This window comes from Anser brachyrhynchus, assembly GCF_964034855.1.
Source record: "Anser brachyrhynchus genome assembly, chromosome: 3".
Classification (NCBI taxonomy): Eukaryota; Metazoa; Chordata; class Aves; order Anseriformes; family Anatidae; genus Anser; species Anser brachyrhynchus.
In genome coordinates, this window is record NC_137696.1 from 11,001,281 (window position 1) to 11,020,910 (window position 19,630).

Below are 19,630 nucleotides of genomic sequence, written 5' to 3' on the forward strand. Positions count from 1 at the left end.
GCTGTGTATAATATTTATTTTGCATTTTAAATTTTCTTCAAATACAAAGTGATGAGGTGCACTTTCAACATCTTGCACAAGTTCAGAGTGCTGCTATATTGATTTCTTTCCTAAAAGCAAGAGGTGGAATCTCAATCATAGAAGTCATCAAATTCATCTGCTTCTGTGCTGTGAATTTGTGGATGCAAAGCAGCCTCACTCTCAGAGCTGCTGTCATCAGATACGCCCCAGAAAGCTGAGAGTGAAGAAAAAAAGGAGAATTATAAAATCTTTTCCATGTTTATATCACCACATAGACATAATTTTACAGCTCTTCTGAGGTAGCCAGACACCATGGTTTGTAAAGAAGGTCAGTGTTTCAAAAGACTGCCAAGCCTAGGTGTGCACTTCGGATACAGTGCACTGTCAACAAGTTGTGGTCTCTTAATCGAGCTGCTGTAGAGAAACAATGCACTCATTTACAAGTTTCACTTCATTGTTCCTCAAGGTAGTTTTAAGGGAACATTTCCACTCCAAACAATTTACTTGACCATCTGCTGCCTGAATTACAGCTTTGTCTATTATGTTCTACTTTCTCCCTCTACTTGACCCTGAAGTGAAGTCACAGTCAGACCATGACATCACAGAGTTGGCATAAAAATGGCAATGATGTCACAAATGGAAAAACACCACCTTGTGACAGGATCAAATCCAGGCAAAAATGACTTCAAAGACCTGGATGGCTTTAACAAATAGATCTAGTAATTAGCAAGCAATTTCACAGAAACAGAATTACATTTAAATTTGGAGTGCCTGAGAGATTCCTCAATATGTAAATTAATTTGACCCATGGAAGGAAAAAAACAGAAGCCTGACACATGGGGAAGTACACAAAGCTCTTCAGGATGAAGGCCTGATGAGATGATTCAGGTGTGAAGGCTGCCAGCTCAATCGTGCAGTAACTTAATTTTTCCATTTCCCTTGATTTAAAAGAGAAAGGAAATAAAACCATAACAAAAAAAAAACCATCCTTTTCTCTCCAGCAAAAGCAGTTGCTTCACCCCAGAAGGGCCACTGAGGACTGCTGCTGATCAGCAACAACACTGGACTCTGCAACCTTTGAGACAGCGTTTGAATTTAAAACTAGCCCCAAGACAGCAATATAAATGGGCTAAAGGACTTGGGGAAAACGCGAGCACAAGTCAGGATAGAAGTCACAGGCACAAATGCTCCTTTCCACTTTGGACTCAGTTTCCTGGGGCAGCGCAGGAAGGGCAGGGACATGGACACCTGAACCCACACTTCTCCCTTCCATGCCCCAGTGAATTCCCCTGCATGAGAACTCATCTTTCCCCCTTGTAACCCACTGTAGAAAGTGGCCACAAGCTAGTATGTCAAGCCTACAGTTAATTCCAGAGCTACACTGTCTGCCTGTTCCTGACCTTGTCCGAGGGCGGTTGTTTCTCCAAAGGTAGCACAATAGCGGTGATGCCCCAAATGAGGCAAGACTCAAATATGGATTCAGGCAGCAGGAAGAGAGGAAAGCTGTCAAGCCTCATACAGAAATTGCAGCTCATATTTGACTGAAGCACTGTTCATGTACTTTGTGCTTTTGATAGCACAAGCTATATAAACACCTTATCTACAAATGCAGCAGCTGCATCTTTCATCCTATATCCCTGGCCCCCCGGCCCACAGGCCTGCGCTCTGCCCAGGCCTGCTGTGAACAGCAGAGTGATGCAGGCTGCACATGTGGGAAAAGAACGAACATGTCCAAAAGCTCCAAAAAAAAAAAACAGCTCCCAGCAGAGAAGTACACGGGTGAGAGATGTGCCAGACACCTTTCGAACAGCAGCAAAGCAGCCGTCCTTAAGCCAGTGCAGATCCCACTCCTCTGAAATATGTTCTGTACCGTTCAGGACTGCTGAGCTCCAAGCAAAGAGCTCGCAGGTCCCAGTGCTGCCTTTGCTTACAGAAGGCTTGATTAGAGGTGACTTCAGACACCAATGGTTATGGTGGTTAAGAGAAAAATCAAATAGAATGAAAACACGCAGGGCCCAGATCCTGGTTTAAAAGAAAGATTACTTGCTTGTGGAAAAAAATTGTTCCAGACACACAGGCATGTGCAGACACCCTCGTGTACCTACCTACAGTAACCATGCAAATAAACATGCTGCTGCCCACCTGCTCCTGCACCCGGTATTTCAAAGGGGAAGATCAAGAAATAGTCAGATTTTTTCTTCACTTGGTGTTTTCCTGCCTGCTATTTGTTACTATTTAATTTAAACCCTGAAGCACAAAGATTAGTGCTGCTTCCAAAACATATGCACTATGAAATACATCCTCTGTGGTCCAGAATTTCTTATGTCAGCTATTTGCCTGTACCGAGACAGGGAAATTCCCCATTTTCCCAGCTCCTTAATAATGTTTATGTTGTAGAAAACCTAAGAAAAACTACACTTAAAAAGATACTGATTTTAAATAGCATAACATTTGTTTCTTACCTTTGGATTTTATAGCAGTTACAAATCCTTTCCTGACTTCAGTCCTGGAAAAGTAGAAAGATTTTTAAATATTCAGCACAATGCCACAAAATTAAAATATAAAGGTGACGTTTTTTCTAAGCTGTGACATAAAAAAAAATCAGCAACTTCTGTAACTTTTTGTTTTTTAATAACTACTCTCTCCTAGGGTTTTCTTCACCTTTATGCTTTATAAAAGGTAGAAAAATTATCATGCAACAGGGATGGTCCAGATGTTCAAGCAGAGCGATTTGGAATCGTTCCTTGCTAGCACTGCTGATTTACACTAGTAGTGAATTAAGGGTACAAAGGATCAGAGCTTCATCCCTCTTGCAGTCTTTCAGATATGCAAAGAAAGTAAAGAAAAAATCCAAACAAAAATAAAAGCACCCCCCACTGACGGTCACTGAACTTCCTCACTTCCCTTCCTGCCAGTGCACTCCTCCAAGTTAGCTACTGGGTTCCCATAGCATCATCCATGTCCCTATGTAAATGTGCAATCTCCCAGCTGCCTTTGATCTACCTTGATGTATATGCAGTTGCGATTCTGTTCTGTTAAATGACTGCTCTTGTGTCTAGAGCATCACAGGCCCTTTTGAATCTCTCAAACAAGCTGGAATCATTTTGATCTTTTGTGTGTAGCATGTGTATTGTGTTGGTGCTGTGAAATAATCTCATAGGGGCAATGATGTAGGAGAATTAACTGTTATATTAACAATCCTGCAATAAGCTCTAAAAATAAAGCCTCAGCTGATTTTAATAAGGAAGATCAAATAGGAGGTATTTGTGACATTACTGTGTGAACCAGTAAAATATAAGCAAGTGTCAAGCTGCAATTTGAAGCTGTTGCTACAGTTAGAACTCAATCAGCTGTCAAAGTTTCCAGTCAGCTGTCAAAATTTCAAACAATTTGCTGCATTTCATTTAAAGACATAGCAGCTAATACATAATTACTTGAAGCAGGTACTTAAAAGTATTCAAACGCTACTGCCATGGAGGTATTTGTGACGGACATACAAAAAAAGATAATTCACTGCTTGTCTTATACCACTGTAATCAGTAAGAACTTGTGATTACAACTGGAAAGCTAAACTTAAAGCAGGGGGAACTTTCATCACATTACAGCTACCTATGTTACATGTTATGTCTTCACTTCAAGGGAAAGGAAGGTCATGCTAGTTACATCATATTCCTTTTCTACAAGCTGTGAATGTCATTAGCACAAATCTCCCTTCTTTCAAGGGATACAAAAAATCCCCGAAGTAGAATATTAAACATAGACAAAGTTCAACCAAGATACCAAACCAACATTAAAGTACTAGCAACAAGTAACAATACTAGTTAAGTAGTAGTGTGACATAACTAGTTATATATTATTTATTTAAATAACTTTAAAGCGTGTTAGCCTTAAAGACTTTATCTGACATTTTGTTAGCATGCCATCCAAATCCCCTTTGGTTTTATTCAGAGTCAAATCCTAACCTGTATTACGCTCCAACTTCCAATTCATTCACTTGACAGTACGTTCAACAAGTATTTTAAGTCAGATACTCTGGTTTGTCCCGTAGTACGCCAAACACCCTTAGCTCTTGCTCACTTTGGTGAGATTTTCTGACCCTCAGCATTTCCCCAGAGGTGTTCAACATATCCCAGGCTCAGCCCATAACACATGCTCAAGAGGATGCAGCTCTGGCAGCTGCATCATTCTTCCCCTGGGCGCAGACTGGGAAGCCACTTGTTGCTGAGCTGCAAATTGAGAGGTGACTTCTGTGGCAGACTGCACAAGAACCATTTTATCTTCAAGTATTTCATTAAAACAAGATCATGCAGCTGACAGTGACTGTTTACACTGCTTACTGCTTCACCTTCCATTGTCAGGAAGGGAGATGTATGGGCTTTTACTATTCAGCCTGGAAGCGACCTTTTGCTCCACTTTTCTCCTTGGTTCAAACCAAGATCAGATGTGAGAGGGTTGCTCACATGGACCCAGAGCCTCTGCAGCGCCATGGACCATCACATGCAGCTTGGACGCGGGACAACCAGAGGAAGACTGCCCAGCTCTCAGGCAGCTCAGTCCCTCTTGCACAGCTCAAAGCACTACGTGGTGCTCCAGATCTGCCTGAAAGTCAATGTCTCAGAAGTTGTAGGTGGACAAGGATCACCAAGGCCATAGGAAGACCTGGAAACCTTCCCTCCTTTTCCCCTGAAGAAAGTGGCCAAAGCTGATGGAAGAAGGGGGAAAATAGATGCCCAAATTCTACCAAAAAACTTCAGTTTGTTGGGGTTCATCCTCCCAGGGCAAACCTACCATGCCCAAGAGCAGAATTCACTACCAAAACAGCACAGAGGTCTAGGGCTGCACGTCAGCAGCTGGGCATTGGTTGTAACAGAACAGGGAGTGTAGAAAAACACCAGGAAAAGGTCTGGCACAAAAGCTGTTGGCATACAGAGAAGTGCTTGGGGAGATACAGAAAATGGAACCAGGAAGTCAGAAGGGCCAGTTCAGAAACAGCAACTCTTCCAAACCAAACCTGAAAAATACTGCAAGACAGCTTTGCAACAGGGAATAAAATTCTTGAATTATGTCTGAAGTGGTAGTCGAGGCTGACAAGATGCAAGAAAACCTCTACATTGCAAAACATCCATACTGAGAAGTCAGGAAATTTCAATCATGAAAGTTATCATCTGCTGTACTGAGCACACAATAACCACACAGACCTCCGAGGAGAAATTTTAGGAGCATAAATGCAGAAAGGCCAGTTTCCCTGCCTCGACTAATCCCCCGTAGTGACCCTTCGATATCCATTTACACATTTGCTTCTTCCCTAAAATAATGGCAAACTCAGCCCAGGCTCTAACAAAGAAAAAACCCAAACCAGTTTAACTTCAAAGGGCCTTTTAATCTCTCCCTTACTCTGATGAAATAGGCTTTTTGTGCTGAAGATACTGCAACAGTAAGAAATGAAAAAGCTCCAAGAAAATATTTTTCCCCTCCATAAAGAAAACAACATTAAGAGGAAAACACCAGACAAAAAAAAAAAGACAAGTTAGATGTATCTCACTGAAAAACAGAAAATGTTTACTGTAGCCCGGGTATCTTTTTTGTTAAAGCACTTGTTGAACTACTCTTTCAGTATAAAGAGAAAAAGACACTCAAATGCCACAAAAAAAACATCACCCAATGTCACAAAAAAGACACCTAAACACCAAGTTTTATCAGAAAAAAATGAAAAGCATGTAGGCTTCAAGAACATTGATACTCTGGCTGACATTGTCAAAGGTTTCAGGTCTGTGTGGCTATGCTGCATGAAAGCAGCACTGAAGCAACACGCTGCAGAAAACAAATAGAGCATTTATTTTTCACAAGGTAGGCTTAATAACCCTCATTGAAAGAGGTGACAGAGCTTTTCCCCTATGCTATGTGGGGATGCAAAGCTGCAGATCTACCTGTAAAAATCATGTTCTGAAAACATCTAAAAGCCTTTTAATAATATCAAGCCAGGCTACTCAGTGCCAGCGCTTCTGATGTGACAAAGCCTCAGTGCGGTGTGCCCATGTGATAAATGCAGCTTTCCTGCAAGCTACTGGAGGAGCCTGACGGCACTATCATTTTCTGCTGATAGTTTGCTAGAAATCAGGCACCACAGAAACATACTGAATTTATAGGCTTGGGAATAAACTAACAAGTCTACACATCACCCTCCCCCCCGCCCCCCCCCCCCCCCCCCCGCATTTTCTGAAGAACTGAAAGAGTAATAATGAATTTCAGTAATTATACTGCAAATATGACACCCTTATTTTTTAGGATACAAATCTCTCTACCAAGTTACATTTAAGGTCATTCCCTACTTAGGTATCCCATGTTAAAGGAAAAGAATATTCTTGCCTAGAGAAACTGAGGCCAAAATCTGTAACGGTGTAAGGACCTACTCTATTGCAGGTCCCATGATGAAACTATCTTGGAAAGACACAGGGCTTTGCTGCAAAAGTAATAAACTAAGCGTTATTTCCTCCTTAATACAAATGTAATGTACATACATACATACTGTTGCCTCTCCCTGCAAACCGTTCCTCACTAATATTCCTGAAGCATCGCTGCTACAACATCACTGTTTCTACAGCATTCAGCTTCTAGGATTTAGAAAACATGCGATACATACAGAATTTGCAGGAACATCTGTAATGGCAAAAAACACGCCTGAGTTTACAACCAACCTCTTAGGGAAGTGGCTTGACAATTAGAAGTGCTGCAGAAGTATAAAACCATCAGATATGGACTCATTTACGCATGCCTCTAAGGATTCAGGAAACGGTCTGCATCATTCCACGCTGCCCCTGCATTCCCAGGGCTCCTCCGATGCTCTGCATCCCTATTTCATTGTCTTTGAAGTTCCTAGTAAATGCACATCCTGAAAACGCCCCAAACCTCTGGTATCTCTGGTCAAAGCTCCAGCCAAAATAGGCATTTTTCCCCTCACAAGTTCATTAATCATCATCAAGGTTGAATTTATTTATTAGAGGTAGAAGATGCAAAAGTGAATTTGAGAGCTCTTACTTCAGCAAAGTCTGAGTGCCCCCTGATGGTCAACCTGCTGCTATACATCGTGACACAGCAAGGGAAGTACCCTATTAGTTATAGCTAGTTTATTATTAAATATCTCCTCTGAGAATAATTAAAAGGATGAATTATAATCTGCAAACTTTTATTTACCTATCATTAAATCTGTGTTTGTTAGAGGCAGCTTTTGACTAAAAAACAGCCTCCAGAGACCAGGTTGGATTACTTCCAGAAGACAGATTAATCAAAGTTTAAAATACTTTACACGATGTTTATTTCCTGACAAATTAAAATTTTTATCTGGTTCTCAGTCTATAATACATCCTTAATCTTCAGATTATTTTGAAACGAGACAGAGTAAACAAGTGAAAGAAAAATAAACTGCTTGCATTAAAATACAGAATTATCTAGAAAGCTAGTGACCTCCTCTGGCTGGATCTATTGCTACAGGGCTACAAAATGCCACACACATCGTCTTCTGCCCACTCTTTTGGGGCGATTCAGTCCTGACTTACGATGCCTTTTCCCCCAAGTAATTATATAATTTAGCACGCTCTTTTCTCTTGCAAAACCTTAACTTCAAACTAAAGTTGTGTCTCCGGGCAGTTAGATATTCTTTCGGTAAAGTAAACGAATCCTGGAAAAAAAATAGTTTGATACCTAAGGTAGAAGTGGACAATATTTGCAGGAGAAGAGGAAGCTCTGGCATGCACCTCTGAACAAAAGGGAACAAGTGGTCTTTACTCAGAGAGCAGCTTCCTATTAAGACTCACTCCTTCGTACATTATGCCTTTCATCCCCACTCAACCACAAAATGATTTTGCTGTAGGAAATACAATGGTAGAAAAAGATTTACATTGAAAGAATCTTTAATAATAAACTGTTGCAGATCTGCCTACTTCCCCATGATTTATAATACAATAAACATCGGATTCTATTAAGTCTCATGCACTGAAGACATGCACTGAAAAACTGAATATGAAAGAACTCAATTCTTCCCATCTCCAGTACCATAATAGTGAAATGAGCATGTATAAATGTGTTAAGAGTATCTCTTTGCATCTTTTATAGCTTGTGTGTATTAATCTGTAAAGCTTATTAAGAAAGTCATTGCTATGCAAAGCAGCACCCAATCTCTTTTCTCTTGCTTTTCAACAGAGTGCAGTGTTTAGCCAATAGGACCAGTCCCCTTCCCCTCATTCTGCATTCATAACATGCAACATTTGCACAATGTATCTCTCAAAGGCTGCTGAATAGAAAGCCTTAATACTCATGTAAACAACTGCAAACCAATTACTTAATGAATCAGGCCCACACATAATGAGGTGCCAGACAAAGAGCTATAAATGCATTTTTGCGCCCAAGCCTCTGCTTTAAAGTAAAATCCCTCAGCTGTAGTTTGGGCTTAACTGGCACATCATAATTATTGTCTCTAGGACATCAGAGGAAGCCATTTTTTTTATTTAGGTCCAGCAGGGTCTTTTTCGAGGTCACTCATCAGCTCAGTGACAAAACAGAGCAAAGAAGAATTCATAAAAAGTACCACAGCAGTACTACACAGTTATGTTTATTCTCAAGTAGTGGGTTTCGAGACCACTTGTAAAAGCAATAAAGCACAAGAAGTGACTGCAGTAAGTGGAGCGCTTAAATGTAAGCGGCCAAGAAATTTCACTGCGTCCTGACCGCAAACAAGCAGCGAGCTGCATTTTCCATTTTGCCGCCTTTACTACTTTTGCTTCGCTGACTCTCCGTAAATCCAACGTCAAGTGTCCAAAAGCAAGAGTTTATTAATAAACCTCATGTTTATTATTTATTAAAGGGTGTATTATTTTTGAGGCATTTTGGAAACAAACTAAGCTGCTGTATGATTATTTTTAAAGTAACACCGCAGTGTATCAGTGCCTCAAGTGCGCTTGCTTCCCAGCAGTGAGAGGCATGAAATTATAGGGCAGAGTGAATTTTAAATCCATCACAAATAAGAATTAAAAAAAACACTAAAAAAGTGTCTTATGAACAGCATCTGAAAAACACAGAAGCTGCCAAACATTACTAGCGAGCAAAGCAGTACCAAAGGTTAAAAAAAGCTTGGAAACTTTAAATAGTACATTTTTAATTATATGTATTTAACATAGGTACTTAATAGTGATCCTGTAAGCAAGTTCCCCAAGGCCCAATCCTTCTCTTCCTGCTGTGCTGGGCTTCAGTGAATGACTAAAATTTAACATTAAAAATTCATCTACAGGAGTACCCTTGAATTTCATAACATTTGGTATTATTTGGAGCATCACTCTCAATCAAAACTAAGTTCCATAAAGTATTAAAAAAGAAAAGCTTGAATCATGAGAATTAGTCCTAAACAAAAGCATGAATGTCCTTCATCAATAATCAATACACTATTACAGCTTGTCTTTATTTACTGTAGTAAAGAATTGCAGGAAGATTACGGTTTTTAACAGAAAATACAGAACAAAACTTGTAAAGGCAGAATAGTCTTCTATAAGAAAACTGGTCTCATCAATAACAATACAAAGAAGCTACAGAAAGATATCAATGTCTTATTAGCACAATGAGTTAAAAATTTATCAGGATGCTTTAAAGTCTTTTCCTGAGTGCTATTAATGGCCATCTTCAGCCAAGGAGCCACACAACAGCAGAACCCGCTTGCTGGGCAGTTCTAATAATAGCAGATAAGAATCTAAAGCCAAGTCAATATTTCATGAGATGGCTGTGTTATATCTTATTTTCCGCTGCTGCTGCTTGACCACTAATTTGATTGTTGCTGTTTGATTACCATTACATGCCAATGAAGAATACAGGGGACATCTAACAGAACTGCTCAGGGACCAATAGCAAAGTGCTGCATTAAAAAAGCACAGAAGTGTTTTTTGTTTGGTTTTGCTAAGAATAAAAAAAAGAAAAACTGCGTTCTTTGAGTAAACAGAAGGCCATTAATTAAACCTACTCGGTCAGAAAGCAAGACAGATATGTTGTAAATATCCCAAAAATAACTGGGGAAAAAAAAAACAACCTATAGACTGTGAAAAGTGTTATCCAGTTACAGCTAGTTTACATCTCAGCTACATCAAGAAGAAACCCACTACTTTATTTCTTGAAGACTTTATGTTTTCTGTCTGCCCTTTTCCTGACAACTTCTATTGTCTGGCCTCTGAGTAGCCCTACTGAGAGCAGCTGTACACGCTAATTTGTGGTTCACTGAGATGTCAATTGAGTCTTAAAATGAGAAGACAACAGCTGCAAAACAATACTTGGCTTTGGTGCAAATATTTTCTAAGGTGTATCAGAGTTTAAGTTGTTTCATTAGACAAACCTAAATACAAACCTTAACCCTAGATCACGTAAAAAAAATAATCAGAAATTCAGTCACATTCTACCAGCATCTCTCATTCTACTGCAACATTTCAAATGTTAAAGGATTTAACAACTTTACCTTGAGAGGTCACCACTTCTTTCACTGGATGAACTCCTTTCTGAACATATTTCTTGGCTTTCTTTTGTTTTGGAACTATCATTACCAATATCGCAACCTGTTAAGTAAAAACACAAAATATAATTTTTCAAATACGTCTGAAGCCATACATCCGCTGCAGTGAGGTGTTATTCTGATGGTATTTTTGCAGACTGCACAATACATCAAAAAACTCATCTACATTCCTTGCAACATCTATCAGTGAAACCCAGATGAGTATTTAGAAAAGCACACAGCAATATTTTCACTTCATTTTCCTCTTCGAGCTACCCTCAGTTGTCTTTGCACCAGCTGCATGTTGCACACACTGCCTGGGCCAGGCGCTCCTGCCACGACTGGACAGACAGACAGAAGTCCTTGCTCCTGGGCCAGAAGCCACAAGCCCCTTGCCATAGCAGGCTCTTTAAGGATCATTTACCCCACACCACATTCAACCCAGAGGGGCTCCACATCACATTTGGTCTTTGTCATGCTGGAGAGGAAAAACAGGTACCTATGTCTAGATTCTACCTCTGTTCCAGTTAGTTTTATTTTATTTTATTTTTTTTTGAAAAACAGTCAGACCTTACAACATGCCATTCTGAGCAAGCACCCCTTGTTATTTTGAAAAGTAGACATGCAATGGCCACGCTGCCAGATTGCTGAGAGAGTTTAGAGAGGAGGAACCACTACACAGTTACAGTATGTGCCTCAAGATATTTTGCTCAAGATTAGGTAAAAATGAGTTAAAAATATAGAAAACAAGACTCCTTAATCACTTAAGTTATCTGATGATTTTTTGTGAAACTTTAGCATATTTTAACTCATATTAGAAAAAAGTACATTGACATTAAGAATTGTATTCTATCACATCAACTTTAAGCAAAACTTAATTTTCTTTTCCTTTTTATCCTTTAGTTCTTATTTACTTTCCTTAATAAGGAAGAAGGGATATTTTTATTCTTCTTCTCCTTAAATATATTAATATGTATTAATGTATTAAGTAACATTAAAAGACAACATCTTTTTCAACCATTCCCTTTTAAATAGAAAGCTGCATTAGGGAAACACAAATCTTATGATCTTTAGGACTTAACAGCCAAACAACCCACTATTTCAAAATCTTTTATCCATGCCTTCCTTTATTTCCTCCCTGCATCTTGTTTCCGTTCTGTACAGATTGATTGATTTTTAAAAAGTAAATAGAGTAAATTTATTCATTGGAATGGTACAATTGCTCATTTTCATACTTTCCAAAGAACATGACACTCAAGTATAAATCTCACTTTAAAAGGCTACTTTGTACTGCTAATTAGAATTAGGACACAACAAAACTTTTATACACCTGTGTATAATTTCAGTATTCCCCTCCACCCCAAGACATTATAAACAAGCTCTGAATATGGAGGATTTCCCAGATGCAAGCGTGCCAGTAGCTCAGAGCTGCAGACCAAGTGCTGTGAGCACACAGCGAGAAACCACTGACCATAAAGAAATTAATATTTGTGCTTGTTTGCACATTACTTTCAGAAAGTAAAGAGAAAAAAGAAAAAGATCTATTTCAATGTAATCATTTCAGAACTCCTTGAAATTGTTTTTCACTCCAGCAGTAAAACACTTAACAGAAGTGTATTTTTCAGGGCTTCTCATGCACTGTTCAAAGTACAACGCACAAGCAGCTGAAATTACATGCTCACGTCTTGCCTGGGTGTAGAGCTGGGTTTACTTTGGGAGGAACATTCCTCATTGCCTCGACAACGTCTTGCATAAAGCGAGGTGTGCCCAGCTAACAAAATGGCATGGGCAGTGGACTGTGCAAGTATTCAAAACCCACTTGTGCATGCTCTCATGCTTGGCTTCAGCAAGTTCATGGCTTGCTCCTAAGACAAGCTCACTGCACTCCAAGAGGGAGATGAACATCTAGGGTAGTACCAGCATGGTTTTAATGCCACAGAAGTGACAGGTAACAGACCTGCAACCTCTGTATCTCTCTGGAGCAAACAAGCAAAGGATAGAGGAAGAGGGGTCCTCTGCTAGCTATCCTGATCCCTCCAGCTCTCACCCAGCAGTGGCCCTTCTGCTCGTTCCTTCCCTGAGGTGAGGGACTCCCCCTGCATCTCCACCCATGGCTCACATCATTACCCATTCTGCATCAGGGGTGTATCTACAAACCCAAGGAGGTGCCAACGATGCACAAGCAACTTGGGCGTGCCCCTCCACTCCAATCTATTTTCGTGCTGCATGTCCTAGTTTCTCATTGTTGTGCTTAACAAGAGCTCCAGAAACCAGATACCAACACCTGTCTCCTCCTTGTATGAGCCTTCCCCATTGGTCCTCTGCCAGGCTTTCTCCATTCTTGTTGGACACTCATCCCATCCCTCTGTAACACAGAGCCCATCTCTGATCTGGATGTACCCACCACACCTTTCCCAGCGGCACTTCCAGCCCACGTCTTTGCCACCTCTGCTAAAACTCAAGGCAGGCCACTCTCGTCTTGAAGCTCAGCATGCACACCAGCCTCAAAAGACCATTCACCATGCCTTCTGTGCCTCCACTGGCTCTCCTTCCTCCACTACATCAAACAGTAGCACAAACTACTTGTTCTTCACCTTTGAGACCCTTCAGAGCCCAGCTTTGCCCTACTTGTCAATTATAATACAATGCTAGGCTATCGATCCCCTCTTCTGCTTTAGTTACACCAGATGTCCTTGCCAATTAGTCCGATCATTCCCCTTGAGCATCTTTGCGCTTGCTTACATGCTATGCACCCTACATCACCGGATGATCCTTCCAGGCACTCACAAACCCACCAGCTTACTTTTAAAGACAGCCCGGGTGATCCAGCTGTGTTGCTATGCCCATGAAGCATCTGATGATGTTTAAGCAGTTAGTGCACAGTAACTACTTTGCGCACCAAGCAACCATCTCACTCCTACCTCATCTTACCCCACTCATCTGCCTAATCCCCATGCCTTTAACAATGTGTCTGCATTGTAAGTTAACAGAAGAAAACAGTCTTGATTGCAGACGTGCAGTACTTATGACAAAAATAACCAACCTGGCTGTCCTGCAATACTTCATTTACCGTGGTGGTTAAGCACAAGCAATTGGGGCAATGTGCAGGGCAGGAAACAGAAGATACAAGAAATAGACTGTTAAGAGAGAAAGTGTTGAAGCACTTTTCTTCACTCTGGATAGAACCACATTGTGCAGATCAGGGTATTTTCCTTCATAAAGCCCACCATATTTCAGACTAAACACAAATTACTACCAAATTCAAAACAGTACATTTATAGGGGGGAGGTTGCTTTGTTTTGTCTTTTTTTTTTCCCCAGCACACACACCTTGTCCCCAAGCACAGAACAGAACGCTATTGCCCTGGTAAGAAAGATGCACTGAGTGGAAAAGAAGCAAAAAATATACTGGTTTAGAGCCCAGCAGCAACCATTAGCTCCATAGGACACAAAGGACATAGGACACCATGGACAAGCTCACATCAGTGGCAAGAAGCATCACTTAAGAGTTCTTTTAGCCAATTTCAATGGTGAGGAAGCCTTTTGGAGATCTCCAGCTCCACGTTAAAAACCTGGCATTTTGAGCCTTTGCTGTATGAACAGCCAGTGCCTACTGCACAGACACAACTGAGGAAGCTTGATAAAACTCAGCCTTTAAACTCAAATTGGGATGTTAATAATGAAAAGTAAATTCTTAATCCAGTTGTCTGAGCAATACTGCAGGAAAATGGAAGCTGTTTTGCCACAGATGACACAGCTCTCCTCACACTGTTTCCCCCAGTGTATTCTTCCCTCCACTCAGAATTAGCAAAGGATCTGAGATACCACTTTTAATTAAAAAACACTCTACACTTTTCAACTTCGAATTAATTGCACAGTCTGCATAGGTCCGAACAGCTTTCATGTCAGCTTTTATGAATCTGTTCCAGACAAAATTGGTGTACTTTTCTTCATTAGCCCTCCAGTTCCAGGAAAAACTGCCACAGTTGCATAATGAACCACTACCATTTTGTTCTGTGCAACAGTTAAAACGATCTTTGACCCAGAACGTACTGTACCAGTGCAGAATATGGAAGATACGTTTTCCCCTTCCATGTATCGCCCTATGGCCTAGGTGCCAGTGTTCATCAATTTATAGTTAAACATCTCAGTGACAAAAAAAGGTGATGCGCTTGGCCTACCACTTTCAACTTTTATATCTTGCTGATTGTATTATCTCTCAGCGAGAAAAAAGCACACACCTTTTAGCCATCAAAACCAGCATCTATTCCTCTGTTACACTTAAAACCCTTCACTGGAGGGAAAGTCATTACAAACACTGAAGAGGTTGTTGATAACAACAGAACATTTGACTTGGCACATCTGTAAATGGGAGCAGTACAAGCAATTCCCAAAGTTGCTGTTTTTTACAATGCAAACTGGGAGAACAGGAGTACTACTGTATTCATCCCAAGGCTCACATGCAACCTATACAGTCCATGAGCAAAACTGAGATCTGTGACCTAAGCAACAAAGCACTTAAGCAAGCAGTACAAGTAGGCATTGCTCTACTGGGAGAGGAACAAGGGCACTCTGAATGGCAATTAAAAGCTACAGCTATCAAACATTATTTCCAATAATAATCAATAACCCCATATGCAAACAGAGGTAGCTGGGTGGCAAAAGACCCCGGTGCCTTTGCAAGCTTAACCCACATATCTACATCTCTCTCATACACAAGTGAGAATATCCACAAAAAGGAACTTTGCTGTTTTTTGTGTACCTTTATCAACAATAAAATAGTTAGCAGCTCAAGTATTTCAGCTGTCACTAGACTTCAAAGTTAATAATGCCTTGAAAGGAAAGTTATCTGGATCAGTTGAGCCTGCAAGCTGTGTAGTTTTAGTTACCTTGGCAATATTTATTGCATTCACATTCAGAAGTGCTGGTCAGTCTGGGCTGCCACACTGCTAGCTGTGGCACAAAAATAGGGAACTAACAATAGCTCCTGCCCATAGGAACTTCAAATCTGAACAGCCTCCTCCACCACGTTAACACTAATTACTGCACTTGCTGATTATCCACAAAGAGCCATCCGGGATTGAACTTGGGAAATCAGCTGCCGTGCCACTGCCAGAACACAAACAGCAACTGTGCACACCTCTGCCTTGGGACCAGAGGTTTGAGTCGTCCGTACACATGCTTTTATACGTGCTGATTTCCCCTGCGATAAAGCAGAAAACTTAGGTACAGGGAGAGGATAAGGGCTACCTGCAAATCTGATGGGAGGATGTGCTCTTCTGATAGGATACAACAGAGGGATGAGCATATAGATGAAAGATTTCCAAATTAAGAGCTGAGCCGAACAGCGCAGGAGCCAGTATCCAGTAATAGGTCAAATACCAACAAATATTCCCCTTTCCTTTGAATGAAGAAAAGAGTACTCTTAGCATAATAATACACCAAGACATGATGCTGCCCTCTCAAGAACAGAGAAGTCTGATGACCAAAGGACTCAGGGAATCCCAGTGGAGCACGCCATCCCAGTGAGAACACTTAGCTAAAAGTTGCTGTCTCCATTTAAAGAGTGACCAAGATTTCTCACACTGAATTGACAACTAAAAAAGGCCTTGGATGTCTTTCCAGAACTTCTTCACGTTAAGCACTGTAAAATATCACCTACTGGAGAGTGTAACTTGAACTAATTTAAACAAAATGTGCAATTTTACATTGTCCCAGTGTACTTCCATCAGATCACAACAAACCAACAGTTACTAATCATGTACAGGTGACCTTCCCTCCCCCCCCAGTAGTTTCTAGTGAATTGATATCAAATGAAGCAAAAAGTAGGGTAGACTTCTGAATGCCTCTATTAGCACACTCTGAGTAGAACCTCAGGAACCTTTTAACTTCAAGCTCAAAGTAGGAAGGATGCTTGGGCATAGGAAAAGTGTTGGCAGGATTACTGGCTCATTAAAGGTGACCTAAAAAGGCAAACAGAATTGGATTTGTGCCTTTTCATGGCTTTTTACGCTATATAAAAGGTTGTGTTTTTTTGTTTGTTTGTTTTTGTTTTTTTTTTAAATTCTTAGGAGGGTTTTTCCTCCTTGTTTCTAAGTGAGATTTTCTACCTGGAAAGGAGATGGAACATGACATCCAAGGCATCATGAAAGCCTGATGAGTAGAGAAGTAATGCCATTTTTATTCTAATGCTTTTAACTATAGCATCTATTTAAATCAAAGACATAAATGAAAGGTATGGAGACAATCTGTTTTTGTTAAAGATTTAACAAGCCTGCCCTTCGTTCTCTGGATACCTGGTACCCTGAGCTGGTGGAAGGGGATGGGGAACAGGATGTGGCCCTCGCTGTCCGTGAGGAAATGGTTGGCGACCTGCTACAGCACTTGGATGTACGCAAGTCGATGGGGCCGGATGGGATCCACCCGAGGGTACTGAGCGAACTGGCGGAGGAGCTGGCCAAGACGCTTTCCATTTTTTATCGGCTGTCCTGGCTATCAGGGGAGGTCCCAGTCGACTGGCGGCTAGCAAACGTGACGCCCACCTACAAGAAGGGCCGGAGGGTAGACCCAGGAAACTATAGGCCTGTTAGCTTGACCTCAGTGCCAGGGAAGCTCATGGAGCAGATTATCTTGAATGTCATCACGCGGCACTTGCAGGGCAACCAGACGATCAGGCCCAGTCAGCATGGGTTTATGAAAGGCAGGTCCTGCTTGACGAACCTGATCTCCTTCTATGACCAAGTGACGCGCTTGGTGGATGAGGGGAAGGCTGTGGATGTGATCTACCTTGACTTCAGTAAGGCCTTTGACACCGTCTCCCACAACATTCTCCTCAAGAAACTGGCTGCTCGTGGCTTGGACTGGCGTACGCTTTGTTGGGTTAAAAACTGGCTGGATGGCCAGGCCCAAAGAGTTGTGGTGAATGGAGCCAAATCCAGTTGGAGGCCGGTTACTAGTGCAGTCCCCCAGGGCTCAGTGCTGGGGCCAGTCCTCTTTAATATCTTTATCGATGACCTGGATGAGGGGATCGAGTGCACCCTCAGTAAGTTTGCAGATGACACCAAGTTAGGTGCGTGTGTCGATCTGCTCGAGGGAAGGAAGGCTCTGCAGGAGGATCTGGATAGGCTGGACCGATGGGCTGAGGTCAACTGTATGAAGTTCAACAAGGCCAAGTGCCAGGTCCTGCACCTGGGGCGTAACAACCCCAAGCAGCGCTACAGGCTGGGAGATGAGTGGTTGGAAAGCTGCATGGCAGAGAAGGACCTGGGAATACTGGTTGATAGGCAGCTGAATATGAGCCAGCAGTGTGTTCGGGTGGCCAAGAAGGCCAACAGCATCCTGGCCTGTATAAGAAGCAGTGTGGCCAGCAGGTCTAGGGAGGTGATTGTGCCCCTGTACTCGGCTCTGGTGAGGCCGCACCTCGAGTACTGTGTTCAGTTTTGGGCCCCTTGCTACAAGAAGGACACGGAGGTGCTTGAGAGAGTCCAGAGAAGGGCAAAGAAGCTGGTGAGGGGTCTGGAGAACAAGTCTTACGAGGAGCAGCTGAGGGAGCTGGGGTTGTTTAGCCTGGAGAAGAGGAGGCTCAGGGGTGACCTCATCGCTCTCTATAGGTACCTTAAAGGAGGCTGTAGAGGGGTGGGGGTTGGTCTATTCTCCCACGTGCCTGGTGACAGGACAAGGGGGAATGGGCTAAAGTTGCGCCAGGGGAGGTTTAGGTTGGATGTTAGGAAGAACTTCTTTACTGAAAGGGTTGTTAGGCATTGGAATGGACTGCCCAGGGAGGTGGTTGAGTCGCCATCCCTGGAGATCTTTAAAAGACATTTAGATGTAGCCCTTAGTGATATGGTTTAGTGGAGGTCTTGCTAGTGTTCGGACAGAGGTTGGAGTAGATGATCTTGGAGGTCTCTTCCAACCTAGACGATTCTGTGATTCTGTGATTCAATAAAACCAGCAGTTTCCTACTCACGAGACTTTTAAAGTCATCCGCAAAACCAAAAAAGTGATTTTTTTTTATCTCCCATTATTCACCTATCTCAGAAATAACAGAAAAGTTGAACACTTAACTTCTTCTACATATCTTTCCAAGATAAAAAACAAAGCATCCAGGAAGAGAACTAGAATGAACCCACATATACTCCTCTATTCTCACAGAACCTTGTAAAAATGAGGTTGCTATTAATAAAATCTCAAGTTCTCCCCTCTGTGGGTGATACCAATAGCCTTACTTAAGCTGAGTGGTACCTTACACAAAATAAAGTCCTTTTAAGGTCAGTTAGCACAACACAGCCTTCTGCAAGGTACCACAGACTTCACATGGGAATAGAAGAAAAGGGGAGAGACACCACCCAGTGCTGCTGGATCAGCCAGGCAGAGAACTTTGTGTGGTGCTTTCTTCTGAAACAGAGACTTTGGAAGCTCACCGAAAGGCATGGGATGCCCTGATTGCTGCAGAGCCGGTAAAGCATTTTGTTGTCAGAAACAGGGATTAAAATCCTTTGGTTTCTGCTGGCGATGCACCAGAGGACCCAAGGTGCCCACTCCCTCCTCACACCCCAGCACCCTCCTAGCCAGCACCTGCCTGTCCTTGCAGGACGATGAGACGCTCCTGCTGAGCCGAGACACGCATGGCCCTGCAGCTTTCCCATCACAGGCAGCTGCCCATTTCCCTAACAAGAATGGCAGTCTCTCAGCTTCCCCCATTTTTTTTTTTTTTCCTATCTCCGGGATTACTCAAAGGTAAAGGAAGTATCTCTTGATATGCATATTAGACACAAGAGCTACTCATATGAAAGACCAGGACAGGTCAAGGGCCACTTCCATAACTTCAGCAGCCCTTCAGTCAAGTAAGGCTAGCAGCAACTGCAGCACAGCCAGACTCACAGCACATATCCCAGTGCCGAGCCAGCGGCACACTGGTGCTACTGCTCTGGCCACGGCCTTGAATGAAAAAAAAACACAGGACAAAAAGAAGTCTACTGTTGAGAGAAGTGCTAGTGAAAGGAAGAGAGGCAAAATCTCCAGAAGAGATATAGCACACACGAAGGCAGAGGACTCCCCATCCGAGCTGCCCACCAATGACACCTGAGAGGTG

The 19,630-nt window shown here is 42.0% G+C and overlaps 1 protein-coding gene across 8 annotated transcripts in view; it reads right to left on the minus strand.

The window, feature by feature from the left end:
• Positions 1 to 19,630, minus strand: part of KIZ (kizuna centrosomal protein) — a 61,415-nt gene continuing 41,785 nt past the window's right edge. For all 8 annotated transcript variants that reach the window (XM_080583886.1, XM_080583884.1, XM_080583887.1 and 5 more), the window contains 3 exons: positions 10,508 to 10,604; positions 2,484 to 2,527; positions 1 to 235 (listed from right to left, as the gene is read on the minus strand). In XM_080583886.1, coding sequence (XP_080440012.1) covers positions 132 to 235; positions 2,484 to 2,527; positions 10,508 to 10,604 — 245 coding nt within the window. In that variant the 3' untranslated portion in view covers positions 1 to 131. The remainder of the gene's footprint in view (positions 236 to 2,483; positions 2,528 to 10,507; positions 10,605 to 19,630) is intronic.